The 26,315-nt window shown below is 41.1% G+C and overlaps 2 protein-coding genes and 1 long non-coding RNA gene across 3 annotated transcripts in view; 1 reads left to right on the top strand and 2 right to left on the bottom strand.

The window, feature by feature from the left end:
- Positions 1–3,403: 3,403 nt before the first annotated feature.
- On the bottom strand, positions 3,404–7,958 carry LOC134677811 (uncharacterized). The gene is made up of 4 exons (XM_063536239.1): positions 7,758–7,958; positions 6,820–6,906; positions 4,961–5,070; positions 3,404–3,547 (listed from the first exon to the last, which is right to left on the bottom strand). The coding sequence occupies exons 1-4, from the start codon at positions 7,828–7,830 to the stop codon at positions 3,404–3,406; spliced, it is 414 nt and encodes a 137-aa protein (XP_063392309.1). The 5' UTR covers positions 7,831–7,958.
- Positions 7,959–9,881: 1,923 nt separating this feature from the next.
- LOC134677913 (copper-transporting ATPase 1) overlaps positions 9,882–26,315 on the bottom strand; it is a 64,586-nt gene continuing 48,152 nt past the window's right edge. The window contains exons 19-29 of the mRNA XM_063536358.1: positions 25,989–26,145; positions 24,476–24,614; positions 23,901–24,024; positions 23,097–23,226; positions 21,497–21,639; positions 20,435–20,527; positions 19,619–19,729; positions 19,015–19,158; positions 18,595–18,671; positions 17,147–17,290; positions 9,882–13,624 (exon numbers count right to left, since the gene is read on the bottom strand). Of these exons, the coding sequence (XP_063392428.1) occupies positions 13,507–13,624; positions 17,147–17,290; positions 18,595–18,671; positions 19,015–19,158; positions 19,619–19,729; positions 20,435–20,527; positions 21,497–21,639; positions 23,097–23,226; positions 23,901–24,024; positions 24,476–24,614; positions 25,989–26,145 (1,380 nt within the window). The 3' untranslated portion in view covers positions 9,882–13,506. The remainder of the gene's footprint in view (positions 13,625–17,146; positions 17,291–18,594; positions 18,672–19,014; positions 19,159–19,618; positions 19,730–20,434; positions 20,528–21,496; positions 21,640–23,096; positions 23,227–23,900; positions 24,025–24,475; positions 24,615–25,988; positions 26,146–26,315) is intronic.
- LOC134677938 (uncharacterized) overlaps positions 20,854–26,315 on the top strand; it is a 30,849-nt gene continuing 25,387 nt past the window's right edge. Inside the window, exon 1 of the long non-coding RNA XR_010100128.1 lies at positions 20,854–20,995. This is a non-coding gene — a long non-coding RNA (uncharacterized LOC134677938). The remainder of the gene's footprint in view (positions 20,996–26,315) is intronic.

The following is a 26,315-nucleotide window of genomic DNA, read 5'->3' on the forward strand; positions in this document are numbered from 1 at the left end:
GTGTGAAGCGTGTACTCTTATAGAAGATACGATTGAGAAGAGTTTGGTGTTAAAAAACAGAATTCTGAGCCTCAAAGAAAAGCTTGATAAAATTAATATGCTTTCAATGTTGTTGTCGAGGTCTAGAGAAATATCGGATAGAATAAAAGACTTAGGGTAAAATGTAGTAACTACTCAATGATTGGCCTCTTAAGTCCTTGTTTTGTAGGAAAGTCAACATTTACAACAGCTACCTTTAATTTAACCGTTCGTATGTGCGTAGTAGTCAGAAATCGTGTATTAAAACTTCGTTCGTGCCGTATACTTAGACCAGAAAGAATAGTTCTCGAGAAAAACGCCATAAGTTGTTTATCTAACTTTAATTTTGATCGGGATCCTTATCATAGACGAGAGGGTAAACGAAAAAGTTATTCGAAAGGGGCCAATCTTTTAAAAAAGGCCTACAATTTTGTACCGGTACCGGTGTATGTCACAAATAGTTGCGAGCACGACACTATGTAATATATATTATACCTATTAATATATAATATATTTGATGTTTATGTGACTACTTTATAAATAAATTCATATTTAGAGCAAGTAGACCTGTTTGTAACTATGTACTTTAAGTTAAATAAAATTCTGTAAAATTGTATATGCGTTTTCCTCTTTTTAGTAATACTTCATACGGTGCCTCCAACCACCACCACCACCACCATTTACGCACCATTTTTTTTAAAAAGAAAACTTAAATTTGAGATGTAAAAGCAGTTTTGCAGTGAGTTTTGTAAGCAACAAAGTACCTAAAGGATGACTCACGCTCAGGGCCGTCTTAAACTATGCTGGGGCCCCTGGGCCATAACAATTTGGAGCCCTTTTGGAAAGTAAAGAAAGCAAATTAAACTAACATTTTTCTACTATCTGTCCTTCGGGGCCCCTGAGGATGGGGCCCTGGGCACGGGCCCCGTGTGCCCTTATGGTAAAGACGGTACAGCTCACGCTAGAACGGGCCGTGTCCGTGCCGGAGCTTCCGGGGCATCGTTTTCTATCGAAAACATCACGTGATAGAAAACTAAACGCCGGACGCTCCGGCCAGGACACGGCCCGGTGTAACGTGAATCATCCTTAAGACGAAACAGGAGCTGAGTTTTAAATATTTTAGGTAAATATACCCGTCTCGCTAACGGAAGCGGCTCCTAAAACTAGTGCGATAAGGACTATTAAGGACAAGGCGAAAAATCCTGCGTAAAAATCTCAAAAATCGAGGTTTCGTACTCGACTGTTTCCTCCTCCAAAACTTAACCAATCCTAACCAAACTTGAAAATCTAAATGATTATGAAATTATCTTTGTCGGACCGTTTTGCTTTTTTGGCTAATTGATATCAGTTTTGAATACTACGCCTTTCATTGCGGTATAGTCCATTAGGCCATTTTGGCCATTTTTGAAGGGCTCTAGTGCCTTAAAAGACAACAATATCAAAAAAAGCAAAATGGTCCGGGTCCGACCCAGATATTGACAATATAAATCTGTGTTGAAAAAATCATTGCTCTACCATCAAAACCCACGGAGGAAACAGTAGAGTACGTTTGTATGGAGAAATGACCACTCCTGTTGGCTCTTAATATTTTTCTTGATCTATAAAGGTCTGAGCGGCGCCACAGATGAGATAGTAAATGTAAAAGGCCAGCAGAATGGTCTCTAAAGCTCAGTTTTAACTAGAGCTTAAGAGCAGATTTAGCAAAAAATCTGTAGTTGGTATCTTATCAAAAGTTGCTCGCGTCGTGGAAGTTACACGAATACTTAAGCACAGACTTAAAAAGAATAATTTTAATAATAATCTCAGTATAACTCTCGTATTTTCCTCATAGTTATCACGACGCCGTCGGTCCTTTGCACTTTATATTGCGCCCCTTGTCTCGCATACTATCGCAATATTAAGTAGAGTTAGGCCAAGAAAATTCTGCAGCGAATTTGATAGCCCACACGCAGTGCAAGTGTTATTTATACGACATAATTTCATAGAAGTTTGACGTTTAAAATAATATTTGCATTGCGCGGATTGCATTTTGTTTTTCTTCCTTGAGTTCTCGGGCGGCGAAAAGTGCCAATGCCCGGGGCGCCAAATTTCAAAATACGCCCCTGCGTGGGCTATAAAAAACGCTGCAGACTCTTCCTGGTCTAACTCTAATCCTTCTTCAACGCCTCCTGGCGGCCTACCGCGAACATCGATGTTACCCAATTTTGGTCATCTTTCCCTTGTAATTAAGGCGTAGACAGAGAGAGTGGGGGAAAACTCATTTATTGTAAAATAAGTGTTATAAAATGAATACAAAACTTAAATTAACTACAACTAAAAACTAAAGCTAAAAATTAAACATACCTATTAAAATTTTGAGCCCTTGGTAAGGTGCCCATCACGCAGGCAGAGATAATAGTTGCTCGCAGTTTACGAGTTTCGATTTTCCCCGTTTAAATTACTGTAGAATTAGATTAAAAATTAGCGAGTGATTTCTAGCCGTTTATTGAAGTATGTAGGTACAATAATTACAATAAATTGTAAAAAAACGTAGCTGTAGTTATATAGACGGGTTTCATTTCATTAACACATGTACGTTACCATGTGCCTGTTTTATTAATCTTATTTATACGTACAGTATTAGTATGGAAGTATGGATTTTATAAGCGCTATTTCCCTGTGGTCTTGTCATCCTTCCCCAGCGCCTCCTGCACGGCGCTCGTCCCCGCATGCAACGCCGCCGCCAGCCTCCCCCCTGCTCCCCCCCCCCCCTTCACCCCCTCGGACGCCATCTGATCCTCCCCCAGCTAAGCGCTATTTCCCTGTGGTCTTGTCATCCTTCCACAGCGCCTCCTGCACGGCACTGGTCCCCGCATGGAACGCCGCCGCCAGCCACCCCCCCTGTTCCTTCACCGCCGCCCCCATCTCCTCGAATGCCTTCTGATCCTCCCCCAGCTAAGCGCTATTTCCCTGTGGTCTTGTCATCCTTCCACAGCGCCTCCTGCATGGCGCTGGTCCCCGCATGGAACGCCGCCGCCAGCCTCCCCCCCTGTTCCTTCACCGCCGCCCCCACCTCCTCGAACGCCTACCGATCCTCCCCCAGCTAAGCGCTATTTCCCTGTGGTCTTGTCATCCTTCCACAGCGCCTCCTGCACAGCGCTGGTCCCCGCATGGAACGCCGCCGCCAGCCTCCCCCCCTGTTCCTTCACCGCCGCCCCACCTCCTCGAACGCCTACCGATCCTCCCCCAGCTAAGCGCTATTTCCCTGTGGTCTTTGTCATCCTTCCACAGCGCCTCCTGCACGGCGCTGGTCCCCGCATGGAACGCCGCCGCCAGCCTCCCCCCCTGTTCCTTCACCGCCGCCCCCACCTCCTCGAACGCCTACCGATCCTCCCCCAGCTAAGCGCTATTTCCCTGTGGTCTTGTCATCCTTCCTCAGCGCCTCCTGCACAGCGCTCGTTCCCGCATGGAACGCTGCCGCCAGCCTTCCCCCCTGCTCCTTCACTGACGCCCCCACCTCCTCAAACGCCTTCTTCTGGTCTTCTATCAGCTGGAACAGAGGCGTTTTTACACTACGAGGGGGCTAATGAATGAATGAATGAAAATCTTTATTTCAGGCAACTACGAGCCCCGATGCATATGTTTTCGTCAGGTGACCCATTTTTTGAGGTTCTCGCGTTTGTTCAAAAATAATGTTTTTGTTTAAAAATTACTCATATTTAATGCTTATACTAATGTAATTTAATTTTATATGGTAATACTCTGCAATAACTAAATCCAAATACAAGAAATAACGTTTGTACTGAAAGAAAAAAAAATGTTCTTTTAATTTTTTTTTGACGGGTAGGATTACAACATATGTGAAAAGGGCTATTACCAGGGAAAGCAATAGGGCTCTGCCAATGTACTGACAATTTTGTTTCGAGCCCATGCATGCAGCAGTGCTGTAAGAGAGGACAATATTATTTGGACAACGTTTTTGAAAAGTCCTTTTTTTCAGCAATAAAAGTCTCATGCAATTTTATTATACGATCAAAATAAACTACATTAAACATTGCTATTATGGTTCCCATTACTGGGTCATTATATGTTCATGTGTAAAATTTATTAAAATAAACAAAATTGTTGTGCGAAACTAGACGAAATCATTTGCATCGGGGCTCGTAGTGGCCCATACATAAATACCTTAAAACTAGCATACATATTATAAAAATATATTTTAAAACTAAACACTACAAATCACATTATGGCTGCGATGCATTACTGCTGCATTATTGCATTAATGCACGGGGTGGCAGGCTGCGCAGGCCGCCCCTGGCTTTCAGTTTATTTTGGGTGCCTCAGTGGCACCTAGCTCATAATTGACCATATGTTCGATTCCAAGCTCTACTTTCCTAGGGGTTGATTTTTTAATTTCGAAAGCTCAATTTCATGTATTTCGTTCAATAATATTACTCTTATTAGGCATTTAAATTCTACTCTAATAGAATTGAAAACGATTGGTCAATACCACTTGATTCCCAATTTCTATCGTTCGTATTACAAAAACTAGCATTAATATATAATACATAGATTGTACTCCTCAAACGGTGACACGTTTGTTCAACAACTTTTACAAATTGTAAGTATTTAGACTCCCTATTTTTCATACAAAATAAATATTATCTTCAATGGACGCCATCGCCACGCCATATCATTTGTGATTGACGTTGCTTGTCACGCCTTAAACATAACGAAATTCGCAATACATTGCGTCTTGGAATAAACTTTAAAGTGTAAGTAAGTATTAAAAATCAAACCACAAGTTACCTATTTTTAACAGTCGCTGAACAAATGTTGGTCAGTATGAGGAGTACAGCTTACAGTTTAATTTTTTGCTCATATTACAGGCCACACCCGGTATAATGATTTTGTATTTACTTCATGGGGTGGCCCAGGGCGCCAAATATTAAAAAAAGCGTACCTGGAAGACTGTGTTCCGGAACTGCTGGAAGCCGACATCTTTCTTATCTGGCGCCTTGTCGAGTTCTGAACGGACTTTTTCCTCGGTCTCTTTTGAGGAGATCAGTTTTACTGGAGAATAAAATTAAGTTCTTTTAACCTTTTGAATGTCAAACGGCCCATTCATTTGCCGTGCCACTGACGCCACGGGGGTAAAATTTAGTTTTGTGCATAAATACCAACCTATATATAAAAGTGGGGAGTTTTTACAGTAGATTTTCATCAAAAAACGATCGACGTCAAATGCCGTCTTTGGCGTCGTTGTCACGATTTTGCGTTGACGTCAATTGTCGTCTGTGGCGTTCAAAAGCTTTTAACATTGTGTGACCCAAAAAAGGGGGGATGCTCTATCAGGGACACAGCCAAAATGGTTTACTTACGTTAAAAAGTGGCGTGGAAAGTTACCTATTCTATTGTAAAGGCTGCTTAGGGCCGAAGGCTCGAAGTTTACGGGAGCTTATTCCTCAAATACAATAGTACAAGTGTCGTAATTGCGAAGGACGAAGGCCCGAAGCGTCCAGAGGGTTAGCGCTCTCATTAGGTACACTGTGTTGTCAGATCGTGCAAAACTTACAGTCCGGCGCCCCGTATGTAAGAGTGCGCTTCGACCGCTTTGAATGTTGCCAGACCTTACACTGTCGCCGGCGCCGTTTACATCTATATGTCGGCGGCCGATCGTAAGATCAGGCATATCGAAATATGATATGAAATTCCTAGGCATATCGTGAAACATGAAAATCTTTGACTTGTTCCCTGAGTCGACGGAGCCCCGCTACGCGGGGCTCCTATTTCTGGACAGTTTGCCCTTCGGGCATCTGAAGCAACCTAACGAACCTACCCTACCTATGTAATGGATTAATGTGACTATCGTCAAAACATTACATAGGAACATTACGATCTGCCTGATCTTACGATCGGCCGCCGACATATATAAGAGCGCGCGATCGTCGGGACTCGGGATTCGCCCGACCTTACGGTGTAAAGGGCGCCGCAGGCCTTCGCATTTAGACACTTGTACTAGATAGACATTATTTATGAATGGTATCAGTCAACAGGTTTGTTTTGAGGATCAAATGTCTGTATGTGCCCCATTCTCTAGCAATACAAAAGTCACAAATGATGGTCAAACTCTGGCACCCATACTTTACTCATCTACGTTCCTAATGCTCTTATCGAGATTACTATCAGATGGCCTACCGCGATCCACGTTCAGCGTGTTGCCTTGTCACACTTACGTACGAATTTACATGTGCAACACGTCGAACATGTTTCGCGGTAGACCCTCAAAGATAGACGGCTAAAGACGGGTTAAGGTGGCCACTGACGAGCCTTCCAACAGTCCAAATAGCGTGGCTCCAATCCAAAATCGGTCCGTGAATGTCAAAAACGTACAATGTTTAATATTAGAATGCCGTCCATTTGGATGAATCCATTGTAACGGCATCCATTTGGAAGGCTCGTCAGTGGCCTGCTTTAATGTACGGTACGCATTCTACATTGAAAGCCACCGGCGATTATGACGAATGTAGAATGGGTGACGAAAGCAGAATAGGACTAATTTAAGAACTTGACGAAAAATGAATGGGGCGACCCAAGACGATACCTAATGTACCAAATTCTTCCTACATTAACCCGTCTATCTTTTATACCTTCTTAGCTAACAGATGCTAAAGCACGGATAACTTTAGGAGTTGGGCGAGAATCGACGCTGCCACACTAGGGAGAAAAACTGCAAATAGAGAAGAGTTCCGGACTGTGGTATAGCCGACATCCGTAGAGGATATGGCACCTAAAGAAGAAGCTAAGAAGCAACAGCCTCACCATCCTTCATCCACTGCACGATGCCGTCGACGCTATTCTTGCCTGTCTTCTTCATGTTTCCGTACACGGCCGCCAACTCGGCCCCCGCTGTATCAATATCAAATCACATATTATCATCATCATCATCATATCAGCCAGAGGACGTCCACTGCTAGACATAGGCCTCCCCCAAAGAGTGCCACAATGACCGGTCTTGCGCCACCCGCATCCAGCAGACCCCTGCGACCTTTACCAGGTCGTCAGTCCACTTTGTGGGGGGTCTACCCACGCTGCGCCTTCCGGTACGTAGTCGCCACTCGAGAACCTTTCCGCCCCGATGACCATCGGCTCTACGGGAACTAATCACATATATATACCGGCACAGAATAAATAATAGTACTAAGTACAGAAGGTTACCTACCTCTCTAACAAAACGCGTCTATTACGACATATATGACCGCTAGGTGGCGCAAGCACGAGCCTCCGTTCCGTAGCGGGTCGCAGTGTGGGTCGCATGTACTTGTAGCGAAGCGACGAAATCGCGGAGTGACCCACGCCTGATACCGGTTATCTATCTAATATATACCTTTAAACGAGCAATTCTTGTTTATTTATTTATTTATATGCACATTTCGAACGATTTCGATAAAATTTGCTATATGGGGGTTTTCGGGGGCGAACAATCGATCTAGCTAGGTCTCATCTCTGGGTGGCGGGCATTTTTGAGTTTCTATCTGGGGGCACGGTAGTGACCCGCCAAGGCGAGCAAAGCGAAGCGCAAGAAAAAATCTGATAACTTTTTGTCAGTGCGAGCCTTATGGTTTTCGTCTTGGCAACATTTTACATAAAAATGTTTTTGGTGGGATATGTTTTCCGAACAAAGCTCGCGCTCGGTCTCCCAGATATTTTTGTTATAAAATGAAATAGATGTCAATAAAGAAGTGACTAAGGTGTCTTACAATCTGCTGTCCATTTTCTCAGCTCGTGAAGCATTTTCTGGCTTTCATCCTTCAGTTGGTTGAACATTTCCATTTTGGTGCGATAGGGGGCGCTTTGTATAATTTTAATTTCATTTAGTTTCTACGGAAAATTTTAGGGTATGGTAGAAAAACATAAAGAATTTAGAGGTACATTATGTGTCGTTGAATACAATCGTGTAGGCTTAGTGTGCATGTCATAACAATCATGGCTTTATAGATTTAGCTTTATTCGAATAGGTACACAATAACTATGAAAATTAGATTGAAATATTGATCAAGTCTCCCGTTTCCACTTTAGGACCTGTCCTTATTGCGATTCTTTTTAGGATCTAAACTGAATCGCTAAAGGACGGCGCTATATAACTTATATAAGGCCTAGGCCTTACCATGATATCCTTATTGCGATTCTTTTTAGGATCTAAACTGAATTGCTAAAGGACCGAGCTATATAAATTATACCTATAAGGCCTAGGCCTTACCATGATATCCTTATTGCGATTTTTAAACCTAAACTGAATCGTAACGGCTCGGCCACGACATCGAGCGACTTGCGACGGCGGGAGCGATAACCATAGGTTGGAGCGTGACACAGCGATCGGACCTTTCGCTCCAACCTATGGTTATCGCTTCCGCCGTCGCAAGTCGCTCGATGTCATGGCCGAGGACATCATGGTAAGGCCCCTGATTGTGAGAATGGCTTATAATATTTATTATTTGATTAGATTCGAGTTGTATGTTGCTGAATGGAGTCCTAAAAATTATTCAGTTTAAAAGTGATAATAGTCTTAGTTGTAGGTATCTATAAATTACATAAGTGCTTAGGTATATTTCTAACTCCAAAAAATTACGTAAGGCACTGCATAGTAGTCAAGCCTGGTTAGGACTTGATATAAAATCTGTGAGCAACTATTTAGCGAGTACAAAATGTCAGTACATTTAGAAGAAATGTATACAGTTTTAAGAGCCGGCAGTTACAGTGACGGTGCGAAGTTTTCCGTAATACAAAAGTGGTTTAAACAATGCAACATCATAGACGAAAAGATTTTAACTGAGGACCATTTTGAAAAAGCCTACTCGAGACTAGACCCAAACTTCGTTGAGCTGAGTTTGAGTGAATTCGTTATTTTCATGGCGATATTAGCTCGAGAAACTAGACAGGACATGAAGATTTTTGTGAAGAAATTTAGTGATGTTAAAGAGATAATAATTGAAGAAGTGCAAAAATATGTTAGAGAGAATAATATACCTTACACATAGGGTAATTCATAACTGGCCACCCTAAACTAAAAATGAATTTTGACGTTATCTATAAAAAGGGACCTTATTGTCGGTGTCGCTTACGCCATTATTAACAGTGCTCCGATATAAATACAGTAACGCGCGACGCTGTGCGGCGTAAGCGCCATCGACAATAAGGTCCCTTTTCATATATAATGCCTCAATTATATTCACCTATAAACAGAATTATATATTATTATAGTATAAGGCTTCAATAATTGGCCAGCCTTCAATAACTAGCCGCCTTATACTAAAATGAATTCTGTTTATAGGTGAATAGAATTCATTTTTAGTTTAGGGTGGCCAGTTACTGACGAATTTCCCTAATTAAATGTAACTTTTGTGATTTTTTCATGGCTATTAAATTCTCACTACAAGCGAATTTTTATAGGCTACCGTGTTATTTTTCTCTTTCCCATTGCCAAACTATAGCCGCATTATTGACCGAGCGTAGCCTAGGTCTCCGTTTCAGTTTGAGCAAGAATGCTTTCGTTTCTCCTAAGCCGCAATTCTCAAAAGATTCTGCAGCTGAGCATCTTGATTTGTTTCTTTTGTCGATTCAGTTTTTGGATTTTTTTACAAAATGGCGGAATCATAGATAAGAGTTAGACCAAGAAAAGTCTGCAGAGATTTTCATAGCCCACGCAGTGAAAGTGTTATTTTAAACGTCAAACTTCTATGAAATTATGATGTATAAATAACACTTGCATTGCGTGGGCTCTAAAAATTGCTGCAGACTTTTCTTGGTCTAACTGTATTCAGTTTTAAGTTATGCTGTCGAGGTCTACAGCTCACAGAACCACTAGTATATTAAAATAAAATACATTATCAAAAAGTATACATTTTTATTCAGTACAATAAAAAAATAGAATACTTGCGCTAGAGTAGGTACGTCTACGATACATCGAAGGATTAGCTGGGATACATGACTAACACATAATAAATACATGCAGTACAACAACTCCAGAAAAAACGCTCGATATAATATTGCCGCTCACATATATATCTCAGCCAAAAACACATACCGGGTGTGGCCTGTAATACGAGCAAAAAATTTAACTATAGGCTGTACTCGTCATACTGACCAACATTTGTTCAGCGACTTTTAAAAATAATTTGTGGTTTGATTTTTAATACACTTTAAAGTTTATTCTAAGACGCAATGTATTGCGAATTTTGTTATGTTTAAGGCGTGACAAGCAACGTCAATCACAATGATATGGCGTGGCGATGGCGTCCATTGAAAATAATATTTATTATGTATGAAAAATAGGGACTCTAAATACCTCATAATTATTAAAAGTTGTTGAACAAAAGTGTCATCGTTTGAGGAATATAATCTATGTTTTAATTATTTGCTTGTGTTATAGGCCACACCCGGTATATATCTCAGTCAGTTCTCTGGAGAAGGAGGATTAGGAGAGCCGACCCCAATTAGAAATGGGACAAGGCCGGAAGAAGAAGGAGGAGGATATATATCTCAGCCAAATAAAAGATAGAGTTTCTGTCGCGTCGTACGAGGGAGTTAAAAGCCCAGCAAAAAAAAAGAATAGCGATTACTCCACCGACAAGAACTCTTAAATATTGATGATGATAATACTTCTGATGCAGGTCATAAAATATATAGAGATTATAGGTGACGTTCCACGGCGAAAGGTACCTTATGGCGGCTGGTGCTTACGTCACATAACACCGTAATAGTATTGGAGCGACGTTAATAATAGCGTAAGCGCCAACCGCCATAAGGTACTTTTACCCGTGGGACGTCACTAGAGTTAAACCAAGCTAAGTTGGCAGCGAGATTGATAGCCCAGACTGTACAAGTGTTATTTTAAACGTCAAACTTCTATGAAATTATGACGTTTAAATAACACATGCGCAGTCTGTGCTATAAAGATCGCTGTCAACTTAACTTGGTCTAACTCTATACCCCTTATATTATGTTTTCTTTCAAGAGATATTATTAATCAATAAATTATTATTATTGGACCCAAATAAAATGTATGTCTTAATGAGTGTACATCTATGCCCAAATCGTGCAGAATATCTCACATGAACAGTGGTACAACTAAAAATGAAATGCTATTGCATTTAATATTCTATCTTTTACTGGTAAGATTTAAAGTCGAATGGCATTTCATTTTGTTTTGTGTCACTATTCATGATAAGCGTCTTGTTAATTGTCACCTGCAGAGAGGCAGATGCCAAAGCGGTGTATCGTGTAACTAGCCTAATATTACTTAAGTATCATGTTTTTGAGCAAGCATTTTCGACCTTAAAACTTATAAAATCAAACTAGGTACTTTTTAGTTATGTGGCATGAATTACCTAACACTATAGCATTTTTCTAACTCGATGGTAAGGGTGACAGATGTCATGTCCATATAATTTATATTAGAAAAACGCCAAATCCCGTAATCATCATCATCTCAGTCATAAGACGTCCACTGCTGAACATAGGCCTCCCCCTTTTGGGGGGTGTATGCCATAATCGCCACGCTTGGCAGGCGGGTTGGCGATCGCAGTCGAGTACACCGAATTTGAGGGACGCTGCTGCCCGTCCACCGGTGGTCTTGGACGTAGTTTAAGGACATACCAGGGTCCGTAAAGTTGTATTGAAATGATACCCATCGAGTTTTAAAAATCCTATAAACTCAGTTCTTATACATAAATGAGTAGTACACATATATAACATTTTTATAGAGTCGTTGTACTGCATTAGTTCTTATATTGTGACTAAAGGCTTTATAAAGAGATCCCTGATTAATTGTTATAATTATAATAAAGCCTTAAGAGCGAGATAGCAGGTAATAGTGTCGTCTCTTTCGCACACAGCGCTTGAATAATTATATACTTATTTAAAGGCGATAAAATGAGTACGTACATAAGGTGCGAAAGAGAACGCCTAGACCTCTCACTTTAGGACGATACAAAATTAAATAAACATTTAAAAAAAACTCTTAAAAAAGATTGCCCGATAAAAATATTTACAAGTCTTTGGAGGATTAATAGGATTATATAAAATTCTTATAGAAAATATCAATCATTCATTTATTGTATTAGTTGTGAGAGCGCTGGTGGCCTAGCGGTAAGAGCGTGCGACTTTCAATCTGGAGGTCGCGGGTTCAAACCCCGGCTCGTTCCCAAAGAGTTTTTCGAAACTTATTTTCTTTAATAGTAATTAAAACGATTTTAATTTTTTACAGACAGAGAAACATAACTAATTCAGATATAAAACAGATAATGGAAGAATTTAAACACTTCAAAAGCTTATTTTCGAAAATACTGACAACAGATAGCTTCATCGCGGTTAATAATATCACTGATTATAAAACTCCATCGTACAAATTTAAAAAGCTAAACAATGTACAATAGTAGAGAGTGGCGATATATGTGACGTCCCACGGGTAAAGGTACCTCACGTAACGCCACGTAAGCGCCAGCCGCCATAAGGTACCTTTTCCGTGGAACGTCACATATTAAAACACGACCGAAGGGAGTGTTTTAAATCGATAAGAGTTGCGAATTACCTATTCGCACGTGTATCGTACATTTTACAGTACATATGGCCCTTTAAATTTTCGACATAGTCACGCAACGCATGTGCTAATTATCGCACTAGTGCGGTAAAGTAGCAACACATGTACATTTTTTAAAACATTTATTTTCAACATGTATGCGCGGAAGTCCCTTTTAAGGTGCAATTTTTTCAGCCAGCAGTTTTTCAAAAATCATAGCGTTTTTTTACATTATATGTAAGACGGTTGCCAAAAAATATTAATACAGTATGTCAAGCCATTGCCGTAGAAAAAAGCGGCAAATTTAAAAAAAATGTAGGCGCGAAGGGTTATCGTCCCATAGAAAATTTCAATTTCGCGCCTTTTTCTACTGACATAGTTGTTTAACCGGCTATAGCAACCCTGGGGCCCTTTGTACGATTGAGTCCATAAAAATAAAATATATTAAATATGTATGTATGTCTGCGTCTGCGAAGAAATTCAAAGGTGTCTGTGAAGTCCCCAATCCGTATTGGGCTAGCGTGGGGACTATAGCCCAAGCTCTCTCGCGCATGAGAGGAGGCCTGTGCCCAGCATTGGGACGTATATAGGCTCAATTTTTTTTTATAAACATGTATTTGTATTTGTACACACAATACTCAGGTAAAATAGGTAACAAACATGTCTTCACATCTTCTATACAAATATGTGACGTTATCTACGAAAAGGGACCTTATAGTCAGTGGCGCTTACGCCATTATTAACGATGCTCCGATATAAATACAATGCCGCGCGACGCTGTGCGGCGTAAGCGCCATCGACAATAAGGTCCCTTTTCATAGATAATGCCCCATATCCACACTGAAAACATCTTTTCATAGATGCCCCATATACACACACTGTAAAACATCTCAGTCCAGATTTCAGTCTAGATATTATCTAGTCTGAAATCCTCAGTCGTTGATACTGGGCTGATCCTTGGTGGGTCGCTTCGGTATGAAAGAGACGGTCATCAGGTCGTCCTCTTCTTGCAACAGGCAGCCGTCACTTATTTTGTGTCGGTTGAATAATCTGGAACACGAAATGTCAAATTAATTAAAGTATACAGGGTGGGACATGTGATGGGAGCAAATATTTAAACGGTAGACCTTATACCAGGGTTTCTTAAACTTTTTGCAGTGAAAATTTTCACAATATGGTATTTGACTGTATTTAAAAAAAAATACACAATGCATGAAATAAAGCACCAGATATGAATAGAGAAACGCAGACAGCAGTTATTTTTAGACACGATTTCTATTTTAAAACCCGTATAAAACTATAGTTCGTTGTTTTAGCATTAGAAATAATAAGGTAAACAGTCTTGATGTGTCTTTTAATTGAAAAACACATTTTAATTTTAAAATTAAGTTACGGTAAAATATGTAACAATTATGAATCTAATACGTTCATTTAAAAGCGTTTTTTAAAATAACGACATTAACGCTCTGAATATTACAGTACCGACAGATATTCAAGTATTAATAGAGAGTTTTTCTAGTACTTGCAGCATTTCATTGAAGTATAACCAAATAAAAAATAAACTCATTAAACAACACAAACAAACCAACAATGCAAAAGTGTAAAAGCGTACGTTTAGCACATGACACCCCTGGAGTTGCACGCGTCCATAGGCTACCATAACGTTTACCATCAGGCGAACTTTATGCTTATTCTGTCACCGAAATAGTATAAAAATAATTTGCGTATCCGTATGCGAATGGGCGCCATCAGATATAACGGTGCGGCCAAATTGCTCACAAATATCTGAACACGCCTGTATTGTCAACTCAAGGCGCTTTAGTGCGTGTTCAGATATTTTTGTGCACTTCGGCAGTTCCGATGTATCTGATGGCGAATGTACTAAAAAGGTTTCGAAATTTTACTCCCAATAGAAAGTACGAAGGGCGTAGTTACGAAATTGAACTGAAAAAGGTACACATTTCCAAATTCTTAATTACACCTGATCGGCCCCAATTTCACCACGGTGACAGGTGCGACAATTGTAAGGTATCACTATTACTGACGTCACAGGCATCCATGGGCTACGGTTACCGCTTACCATCGGGCGGGCCGTATTCCCGTTTGCGACCATCATTGTATTATTTAAAAAACCGTATTATATCGGAGAAAAACAGATATTTCTCTTGCTACGTTTATGACAAACCCAAAAAGTGGCCCTCATGTTTAAAATTAATTTGTTTACGCTACATATCCGTCTTTGGGTCACTAATTTACATGCGTGTACCAAATTTCAACTTAATTGGTCCAGTAGTTTCCGAGATAATAGGCTGTGACAGACGGACAGGCGCACGAGTGATCTTATAAGGGCTCCATTTTTTCCTTTTGTGGTACGGAACCCTAAAAAACAATATACCTACATGTATATCCGAAAAAAACACTAGGTTAGTGAATGGATAAATGCAAAAAAACACCAAAACAACACGAAAACAAAACATTGGCCTCCACCAAAAATAAAAAAAATGACAAAAACACATTGTTATCACTCGAAATACCTTCACCGCAAAAAACCGAAAAACCACGAAAAACCGCAAAAAAAAAACTACACACCAATAACTACACCTTTATAAGGGACTTCCAGTCGCCGTTTTTGCTAGAGTGAAAGAGATAGATTAGCATTAGTATAAGTGCGAGTGAGAAGCGAATATACAGGGTGTTGCCTGTGAAATTTAAAGCTATATTAGGTTTCTGACTTACTCTCTTGAATACAAAATGGACGAATGCGCAAAATTATATTTCTAAAGTATATTTATATTATATACAAATAAATAATTATTGTTATTTGTCTACATAACTTGTTTAATTGATCTAAAGACCTTGTTATTATTTAAATAATAAATTAGTGTCAAAAAAAGGGGCATGCACTTTAGTAGGTTACTTCAATTAATCTAAATAAATAAACATTAAAAAAAATTACTATGTTCCTAAAATAATATAAAATAAAAAAAAATAGAATAGGTATGCGAACATATATTTAGATTCTAGATATTTTAAGGTCCCTTTTGCAATATAGCCATTTCGTATAGTGTTTCGTCTCCGAAATACCTGTAGAGAAGTAAGAGTGACATTTGGTAACGTAATATAGTTTGGTAGGGTCGGCAAGACGCATGTGACACCCCTGAAACTGTAGGCGTCCACAGGCTACGGACCGTTTAACAAAAAAAAATAGACTTGGTTGCGAATTATACCTGGTTTAAGTTCATCACTATTGCTTAATAATAATAATAATGGATTAAACCATTTTTAAGTCTTTTAAGATCAATCCTGCCTATTTTGAATGAATTAATATTGATTAAATGAATGAAATAATGAACTAATGGATGAACGAATGAGTGAGTGAATGAATGAATGACTAATAATGAACGAATGAGTGAGTACATGAATAAATGAATTACTAATAATAAACGAATGAGTGAGTGAATGAATGACTAATAATGAACGAATGAGCGAGTGAATGAATGAATGACTAACAATGTACGAATGAGTGATCGAATGAATGTATGACTACTTGACTAGTAATGAATGAATGACTCACTTGGCGATGGGCGAGTTCCCCCGGTCCCCGACGTCGATCCTCTCGTCCAGCCCCCTGTGCACCGACACGCTGTCCAAGTCCTCCAGCCTTATGGACTGCAGGTACTCCGGGGTACAGAGCTCTTCTTTCATCGAATGAGTGAGTGAATGAATGACTCACTTGGCGATGGGCGAGTTCCCCCGGTCCCCGACGTCGATCCTCTCGTCCAGGCCTCTGTGCACCGACACGCTGTCCAAGTCCTCCAGCCTTATGGACTGCAGGTACTCGGGGGTACAGAGCTCTTCTTTCGTCGAATGAATGAGTGAGTGAGTGAATGAATGACTCACTTGGCGATGGGCGAGTTCCCCCGGTCCCCGACGTCGATCCTCTCGTCCAGGCCTCTGTGCACCGACACGCTGTCCAAGTCCCCCAGCCTTATGGACTGCAGGTACTCGGGGGTACAGAGCTCTTCTTTCGTCCAATGAATGAGTGAGTGAGTGAATGAATGACTCACTTGGCGATGGGCGAGTTCCCCCGGTCCCCGACGTCGATCCTCTCGTCCAGCCCCCTGTGCACCGACACGCTGTCCAAGTCCTCCAGCCTTATGGACTGTAGGTACTCGGGGGTACAGAGCTCTTCTTTCGTCGAATGAATGAGTGAGTGAATGAATGACTCACTTGGCGATGGGCGAGTTCCCCCGGTCCCCGACGTCGATCCTCTCGTCCAGCCCCCTGTGCACCGACACGCTGTCCAAGTCCTCCAGCCTTATGGACTGCAGGTACTCGGGGGTACAGAGCTCTTCTTTCGTCGAATGAATGAATGAGTGAGTGAGTGAGTGAATGAATGGCTCACTTGGCGATGGGCGAGTTCCCCCGGTCCCCCACGTCGATCCTCTCGTCCAGCCCCCTGTGCACCGACACGCTGTCCAAGTCCTCCAGCCTTATGGACTGCAGGTACTCGGGGGTACAGAGCTCTTCTTTCATCGAATGAATGAGTGAGTGAGTGAATGAATGACTCACTTGGCGATGGGCGAGTTCCCCCGGTCGCCGAAGTCGATCCTCTCGTCCAGACCCCTGTGCACCGACACGCTGTCCAAGTCCTCCAGCCTTATGGACTGCAGGTACTCGGGGGTACAGAGCTCTTCTTTCGTCGGTTTTCTGAATCTGTCATTACAAAAAAAAAAGTAAAAGTCGGACGACCAGAGACATTTAAGCACGCGGAGCGCACTCTTACCTAAAAAATTAAAAAAAAAAACAATAAAATATCTAATTGTGTAAATAATTCTGTCATATCACTAAACCCTAACATAGATGTTGCTTACATAGGCGCCCTTTAGACGAAACGGGAGCTGAGTTTTAAATATTTTAGGTAAATATACCCGTCTCGCTGACGGAAGCGGCCCCTAAAACTAAACTGTTAGCCAATAAAGTGTTAAGTTACATTATCACTTAAAACTTTATGGAAACAATAGAGACCCGCGTCAACCATTGCGGCTGTCCCTGATGCAGCCTATCCCCATTTTGTTTGTTTTGTTATTTTATTTTGAGTTGATAAGGGTATTTAATGAAGTTAAGGAGCGCTGGTGGCCTAGCGGTAAGAGCGTGCGACTTTCAATCCGGAGGTCGCGGGTTCGAACCCCGGCTCGTACCAATGAGTTTTTCGGAACTTATGTACGAAATATCATTTGATATTTACCTACTAGTCGCTTTTCGGTGAAGGATGGAGGAACATCGTGAGGAAACCGGACTAATCCCAATAAGGCCTAGTTTCCCCTGTGGGTTGGAAGGTCAGATGGCAGTCGCTTTCGTAAAAACTAGTGCCAACGTCAATTCTTGGGATGAGTTGTCAAGCGGACCCCAGGCTCCCATGAGCCGTGGCCAAATGGCGGGACAACGCGAGGAAGGTGAAGGGTATTGAATGAGGTCGCCACTTTCCCGAATGAAGGTTGAGGGAGGCGATGGCTGAGATACGCGTCATACTCGTGAACGGGTGCTGTTTGTGGAGACTGGTCTGTTAAGCTAACACGAGCTATTATACTTAGTAACTTAATTTTTATTAATTAATTACAGTGAGACGCCTCATTCTGTTCTCGGATGTTTCTTTTCTTTTAATGAATGTATTAATTATACAGGATATTGACTCTTGGAGACCCTATACATCTCTAAGGATAACTTGATAAACTATATAATCTTATAGTTCTGACACCTAGAGACATTTACACCTCTAAATATTATAGATTTTTTTTTGTGTTTTTTTTTATCTGTATTTTGTATGTAATTCGACGTTAAGAGACCATATACATCTCTTAGTAATTGTAATACGTTAGATTGAATTGTTAGTTTTATTTTATAAAATTGTTGATGTTATTATTTTTGCTTTTATGTAAATTCAATGTTGACGTGTAAAAGTGCCCGTGTGGCCTATTTGCTGAATAAATGTTGATGTTGATGTTGGTGTGTGTACTCACGTCTTGAGCAACAGGCTGGAACACACCACGGAGACGGAGCTCATCGCCATGGCCGCCGACGCCATCCACGGCTGCAGCTGCAATCAAATTGCATTTTAATAAAAATTCCCCTTGTACCATCGCCCACACTGTTAACTGTACATCGGTGAACCTTATGCCTTTTGTAATAAGAAGGGACACGGCTATATACAGCGGGCGTGTGTGGGACAGGGACGGGTATAACTCACTTGCAGGCCGAAGACGGCCAGCGCGCCGCTAGCCAACGGTATGCCGAGTAGGTTGTACACGGACGCGAACAGGAAGTTGAGACGGACGCGCCGCACGCACGAGCGAGACAGCAGGAGGCACGCGTACACGAGAGAGAGAGGGACACGGCTATATACAGCGGGCGTGTGTGGGACAGGGACGGGTATAACTCACTTGCAGGCCGAAGACGGCCAGAGCGCCGCTAGCCAACGGTATGCCGAGTAGGTTGTACACGGACGCGAACAGGAAGTTGAGACGGACGCGCCGCACGCACGAGCGAGACAGCAGGAGGCACGCGTACACATCCAGCAGGTCGTTCTGTAAAAAAAGGGAAGGTCAATGTGATATGACCAGCATTAAAAAAACAACGGGTACTCCGGGAGTGCCGGCGGAAGTGAAAACTCAACGACATTGTAACTCAAAATTTGAATAACAGCGCCATCTAGTGCAAAATGTCTGCAGCACTAAATGCCATCTAGCGTTATATCGTCGCATTACTTGAAACCCCTAAGCACATCACTGTGAGTACTACAGTTATATTAATACCAGTTTGAGGGAAACTGACTAGATGGCATTTAAATCAAATAATATTGAAATAATAATCGTTTGTCTTTATCTAATTTTGACTTATGTATTTGTAAGAAAGGGATACAACATAATTTAACTATATAAGGCCCGCAAAGTTTTATGACGCACGCACGCAAGCACACACGCACGCAAGCACTCACGCACGCACGCACGCACGCACACGCACACACACACACACACACTAACTTACCCTCATGAGCACGAGATCGGCCGCCTCCACGGCCACGTCGGTGCCGCTCGCGATCGCGATGCCAACGTCAGCCTGCGCGAGCGCCGGCGAGTCGTTCACGCCGTCACCCACCTGTCACACAAATCAGTTGTAGAAAACATTTTTGATACGATTGATTTTTATCGCTGACTGTAATTTTCTTTCACTAATACTCATCGAGACAATTCTAACAAACCCAAACACATTTAGGTTGCGTTCCAAAATAGTAGATTGTACGTACAACAAGGGCATAAAGTGACCCATTTTTACCCGAGGCAATTTTTTGGTCTGAGCGAAGCGAAGACCAAAATAGTAGACGAGGGTAAAATGGACATTTATGCCCTTGTTGTACACTCTGCTTTTCACTTCGATTGCGAGGAAAATATACAAAAAATCAAATATTTTAGGTTATTTTAACGTATTTATTGAAGACTAAAGAATATTGTTCTTGGGCCGGTCGGGGGGCGCCGGCAGGGCTGGCAGTTTGTATGGCAGAATTTGGACTTTATTGCTAAATCAATAAGGGTCGTAATAGATGATTTTACTTTATGCTCTAGAACATAAAATGCGATTTTATGTCGTCTAAGCACGACATAAAGGTGCACTTTTTGAGCAAGAGAAGTGAAAATATATTTGCACGCTTCTAAAGGGGCCCACAGATTACCAGTTCGCCGTACGATATTAGCCTGTCAGTTAAAGCAAAAGATGACAGCTCCGAACAACTGACAGGCTGATATCGTCCGGCGAACTGGTAATTAAATTAGAGTTTGAAAATAAAACAGAGTTTAATTGTCTCACCATGGCGACCTTCTGCCCCTGCTCTTGGAGTTTCTGTATTTTGGCCACCTTGTGCGAGGGCAGCACCTCCGCATACACCTTGTTGATGCCCACCTGAACAAACAACCAAACAGTTTCCAATCACGAAACATCATTTTGTACCAGCGGTTTGTACGAAATATCATTTGATATTTACCAGTCGCTTTTCGGTGAAGGAAAACATCGTGAGGAAACCGGACTAATCTCAATAAGGCCTAGTTTACCCTCTGGGTTGGAAGGTCAGATGGCAGTCGCTTTCGTAAAAACTAGTGCCTACGTCAAATCATGGGATTAGCTGCCAAGCGGACCCCAGGCTCTCATGCGCCGTGGCGAAATGCCGGGATAACGCGAGGAAGAAGAAGAAGAGTTTGCAATCAATAATTATGTATATGTTATTTAGACGACCGGTCTGGTCTAGTGGGTAGTGACCCTGCCTGCGAAGCCGATGGTCCTGGGTTCGAATCCCAGTAAGGGCATTTATTTGTATGATGATACAGATATTTGTTCCTGAGTCATGGGTGTTTTCTATGTATTTAAGTATTTGTATATTATATATATCGTTGTCTGAGTACCCACAATACAAGCCTTCTTGAGCTTACTGTGGGACTCAGTCAATCTGTGTAAGAATGTCCTATAATATTTATTTATTTATTTATTTATTTATGTTATCGTTTTTAGTGAAAATCCGTTAACCTTATAGTTCGTTCGCGTTAAAATGCGGTGAAATCATTATGGTCCGCCGGGTTAGCCACATACTTATTATAATTAGGCCCACTTGCACCATTCCACTAACCCGGGATTAAGCGGTTAACCCCTTAACCTAGTGTCAAATTGTACTGGTAACCATGGTAACGCCAGATTTAACCGGTTAACTCCGGGTTAGTGGAATGGTGCAAGTGGCACTTAGAAAACATCCATGACTCTGGAACAAATATCTGTGCTCATCGCACAAATAAATGCACTTACCGGGATTCGAACCCAGGACCATCGGCTTCACAGGCAAGGTCAGTACCCACTAGGTCAGACCGGTCGTCAAATAAATACCTGTCTGGCGATGGCGACGGCAGTCTTCCTGTTGTCCCCCGTCAGCAGACACACCTCGAGCCCCATCTTCTTCAAGCAGTACACCGCCAGGTGAGCCTCGGGCTTCACCTCGTCAGAGACCCCTATCGTGCACACCAGCTCATCTGTAACAGAAAAATAATTTCATGTAGCACTGTGGCAGTTGTCATGGTAGTCGTTTCCGAGGTTTTTGGGGGTGCGGATTACATGTATACTGAATATTACCGTTCATTTTTTTTATTATTATTAGGGGGGGGGGGAGAGGGGACATCTTGCACAGATCAACTTAGCCGTATACTAAGCAAAGCTTGAACTATGGGTTCTAGGCGACGATATACATACTTATAAAGATAAATACATACTTATATACATAGAAAACACCGTTGACTCCGGACCAAATATCCGGACCTCATCTGCTCATCACACAAATAAATGCTCTTACCGGGATTCGAACCCAGGACCTTCGGCTTCACAGGCAGGGTCACTATCCACTAGGCCAGACCGGTCTTCTTCTGTTAGAAGTGTCATAGATCATAGAGTAACCAAAATGAAACAAGTATATATAGTTCGTTTTTTAGGGTTCCGTACCCAAAGGGTAAAACGGGACCCTATTACTAAGACTTCGCTGTCCGTCCGTCCGTCCGTCCGTCCGTCCGTCCGTCACCAGGCTGTATCTCACGAACCGTGATAGCTAGACAGTTGAAATTTTCACAGATGATGTATTTCTGTTGCCGCTATAACAACAAATACTAAAAACAGAATAAAATAAAGATTTAAATGGGGCTCCCATACAACAAACGTGATTTTTGACCAAAGTTAAGCAACGTCGGAAGTGGTCAGTACTTGGATGGGTGACCGTTTTTTTTTGCATTATGGTACGGAACCCTTCGTGCGCGAGTCCGACTCGCACTTGCCCGGTTTTTTTTTATATTAGAAAGAAGGTAAGCGATCTTGACATGTCTTTTAATTGAAAAACGCTTTGTAAAAATCAATAAATATTACTTATGAAAGCAGAAGAATATAAATTATCGTATTAGATTCATAATTGTTACATTCCTATTTGCCGTGACTTATTTAAAAAAAAAGTGTTATTCAATTGAAATACCCGTCAAGATCGTTTACCTTATTTCTAATGCTAAAAAAACGAACTTATATAGTAGTAGTAAGTATAGCCAAAAAGAATAGATAGTATAGAGGGGTCCTGTCATAGTAAATGTTGTAGTCACAGTAAATTTACTGCCATCTATCGATACACGACTATAACTCAAAATAAACACGTATAAAATTATCAAAAAAAAAAAATATTATAATGATTTTATTATTTTTATATCATTTTGACCCATGTTCATTCATTGATATCTATGTATTAAAATTGTTAAATATGAAACGGTGTCGTCACGCCACCTAGCCGACCATAGGCCAAAGGTGTGTGCGGCATCTATTAGAGAATGACTTTTTCTTGATTTCCGAGGCACGTTTTTTTCTTAGACTTTATTCATCTTATACGAAGTTACATATGTCTTTATAGCTTTAGAATAAGCGAGTAGATAAAGTCATATTTAAATTTAACTGAAGTCCTCACCATTGATGGCAGCCAACACGGCAGTCCTGCCAAGCTGCTCGTCCGCTTTAAGCGCTTCCTGCACTCTCCGACCCACTTTGACCCCGTTGCGAGACATCCACTCCCTGTTCCCTATCAGGACTACTACTTCCTGCCAAAAAAAAAAGTTAAATTAGTATTTAAAAAAAAGAGATTAAAGAGGCTTATTTGTGTATAATCCAATTTTTTTTTTAATTAAATAGTTGTCTTATGTATACAGGTTGGAATTTTCTAATACCACCTGGAGGGAAAGTAGTCTTAATAATGGAGATAGCAAATTTCACCGAGTCGGAAAATTCCATCCTGTATAAGAATAAAAGAATTAACAGAATCGTTTCTGAATTACCTATTAAATAAAATAAAAATACTTTACAAAGACGTTTCTTTGATAAGGGGGAGATAAGAAAACTATATTCTTATAAATCACCACGCCAATGCGTAGAAAAAGGTTCAAAATTGTATTGAAGTATTCTATAACTTGTCGAAAGCATTTGATTGTGTTGACCATAAGAATTTATTAACAATATTACATAATTGTAATATAAAAATGAGAGACCTTGTCTTATCTTATCATATCTTTCGAATATAATACCGAGAGAAGTTATCAATAGAGCTCAATCACCTGCTAAGCCAAATTATGCAGATTTTGGAGTGCCTCAAGGTTCAATTTTAGGTCCCTTCTTGTTGCTTTACTTTACTCATTGAACCTTTGTTTCATACCACATCGTTGGCAAGCAAGCATACTTTCCGCCTGTAAGCGGTCACTGGAGCCTACGGCCTACGTACCCGTTCGTCCGTGGGTATGAGCGCGCTGAGCCTGTGCTGGGCCTGCGCGGAGCTCAGCGCCGCATCACCCTCGCTGCCGACCACTTCTACCGGCACCCCGCTGACTGTGAACGTAGATCCAGCCCTGTTAACAAAACACAGTATTTTTTATTATTATTAATATTTGTTGAAAATGTACATGCTTATACAAACAGGGAATGCAAAGATAGGAGAAAAGACTTTAGGGATTCAGATATACAGGGTGTGTCCCACCATGGGGCTTTAAATCCAGGGCTCGATTATACTCGCTAAACTGAGCTACTTTTATTATGGCACCAACCCCGAAATCACGAAAAAAATTTTTACACTTTCATACATTTTGGCTGATCACATGTCGACGTTTTCTATGGAAAAGCCAAAAATTTTTCCCCGACTTTAGGGTTGGTCCCATAGTAAAATCAAGCCCTGGATTTAAAGCCCCAAGGTCAGAAACATACTGTAGATCCGTATTTGATCGGTCGGCTGAATTGGATGTCACCAATAGTCCTCAATGTAACTAAAATCGCATACGAGTTCACGTCTGAATCAGCCCTTACTCGTATGTAGGCGTGTCGGCGGGCAGTCGCGGCGTGAGCGTGACGCGCGCGCGCAGGCCGCAGCCCGGCGCCGCCACGAACCCGGCGCACGGCGCGGGCGCAGCGTTGCCCAGCACGCTGCGGCAGAACTGCACGATCGCTGCAACAGAACGTATCTTGAATGCCAATCATATTATAACTAGAATTCTTATATTGAATATGAAACACCTACTAACATGACATACATTTTTTAATTTGCGCTACCTATAAATGTCGTCTGGAAGAGATCGCTTTTTTGCGATAAGACCGCTTGTTGTTTAACCACTTCTTCCTGTATTATTTGTATTCCAAATTTTATATTAAAGGAAAACCCCAAACCCCAAAGAGCCCCCAAACCCCCCAAAGGCAAAGACAAGGCAAAGGCGTGTATACTTAAGGGAACGAAAGGAAAGATTCTCGAGATTCTGGTGGTAGGCTTCCGTAGCTCAATAGGGATGTTTCCAGTACTTAAAATAAATTATTTCAAACCGTGCACGAAATAAAGCATCAGATAATTATTAGAAAAACATAGATAGCAGCTATTTTTAAACACAAATTGAATTTAATAAATCGGATTGAAATATAAATAGTAGGTGAGTTTACCGTGACGTCACTACATTTGTTTTCATATAAATTCCATATTAGCAAATCGTTTTGACAGTTCTAAAAAAGAAGCTGATTTGACTAGTAGGAATGTAGCCTATTGGGAGAGCTAACGCACGGATTGCAGAGGTTGCAGGTTCAAGTCCTGCCGGAAGCGTAATTTTTCCATTTTGGGATCACTTCGGTCTTGCAAATCGGTTAAATACGTTTTTCTCAGAGACTGTTTGACATAGATACCTAAAATTTGGAACAGTTATAGCAATTACCACCACTCATATTGTAAATAAGTCAAAACTGCTTATTTCTTTTAATATTGGAATATCGCTCGCAGACGTATCTGCATGTTTAAAAAATTGATTACCTATATGTATTGTTTTTTGTAATGAGGTGTGCAATAAAGAGTATTTGTATTGTATTGACCTATGTTACAGATACAATGTGTGCAATATAATAGCAAAAAGAATAGATAGTATAGAGCGGTCCTGTCCTAGTAAATGTTGTAGTCACTGTAAATTTACTGCCATCTATCGACACACGACTATAACTCAAAATAAACACGTATAAAATTATCAAAAAAATGAATATATATGGATAAATGATTTTATTATTTTTATATAATTTTGACCCATGCTCATTCACTGATATCTATGTGTTGAAAATGTTAAATATGAAACGTTGTCGTCACGCCATCTAGCCGAGAATAGGCTAAAGTTGTGTGCGCCATCTATCCGAGAATGACTTTTTCTTGATTTTCGAGGCACGTTTTTTTCTTAGACTTTATTCATCTTATACGAAGTTACATATGTCTTTGATAATAGCAAGACACTGCTAACGCAGTCGTGGTAAGGCTAAAGGACAAAAATTTTTAGTTGTTTCCTTCACGTTGGCTCACCTGAAGCGACAGGGTGTTCAGAATTGAGCTCCGCCGCCAGTATGCAGGAGAGGACTTCGTGCAGGGAGTCGGCGCTTCCAGTCAACAAGGAGACCTTGGCCACGGCAGTGCTACCCCGAGTTATGGTGCCGGTCTTGTCGAAGATCACCGTTTTCACCTGGTGAAATTATTCTTATTTAATAACTAGCGACCCACCCCGGCATTGCACGGGTTAACAAATTATTAAATTATACGGGTGAATCAACTTTATCTTGTCACTAGTTGCCATGGTGACGGTCTCCTGGGTCACTCTTAAAATACTAGTTATTTATGTATGTATGCATGTAT

Source organism: Cydia fagiglandana, chromosome 27 (assembly GCF_963556715.1).
Source record: "Cydia fagiglandana chromosome 27, ilCydFagi1.1, whole genome shotgun sequence".
Classification (NCBI taxonomy): domain Eukaryota; kingdom Metazoa; phylum Arthropoda; class Insecta; order Lepidoptera; family Tortricidae; genus Cydia; species Cydia fagiglandana.

What these genes read in the sequence shown, in the direction of transcription:
- LOC134677811 (XM_063536239.1), bottom strand. Translation starts at nt 7,830, where the DNA reads ATGGAAATGTTCAACCAACTGAAGGATGAAAGCCAGAAAATGCTTCAC. An exon ending in CGTGCAGTGGATGAAGGATG is followed by an intron (nt 5,071 to 6,819) that starts GTGAGGCTGTTG and finishes TTTATTCTCCAG; the next exon opens with TAAAACTGATCTCCTCAAAA. An exon ending in TCCGGAACACAGTCTTCCAG is followed by an intron (nt 3,548 to 4,960) that starts GTACGCTTTTTT and finishes CCTCTGTTCCAG; the next exon opens with CTGATAGAAGACCAGAAGAA.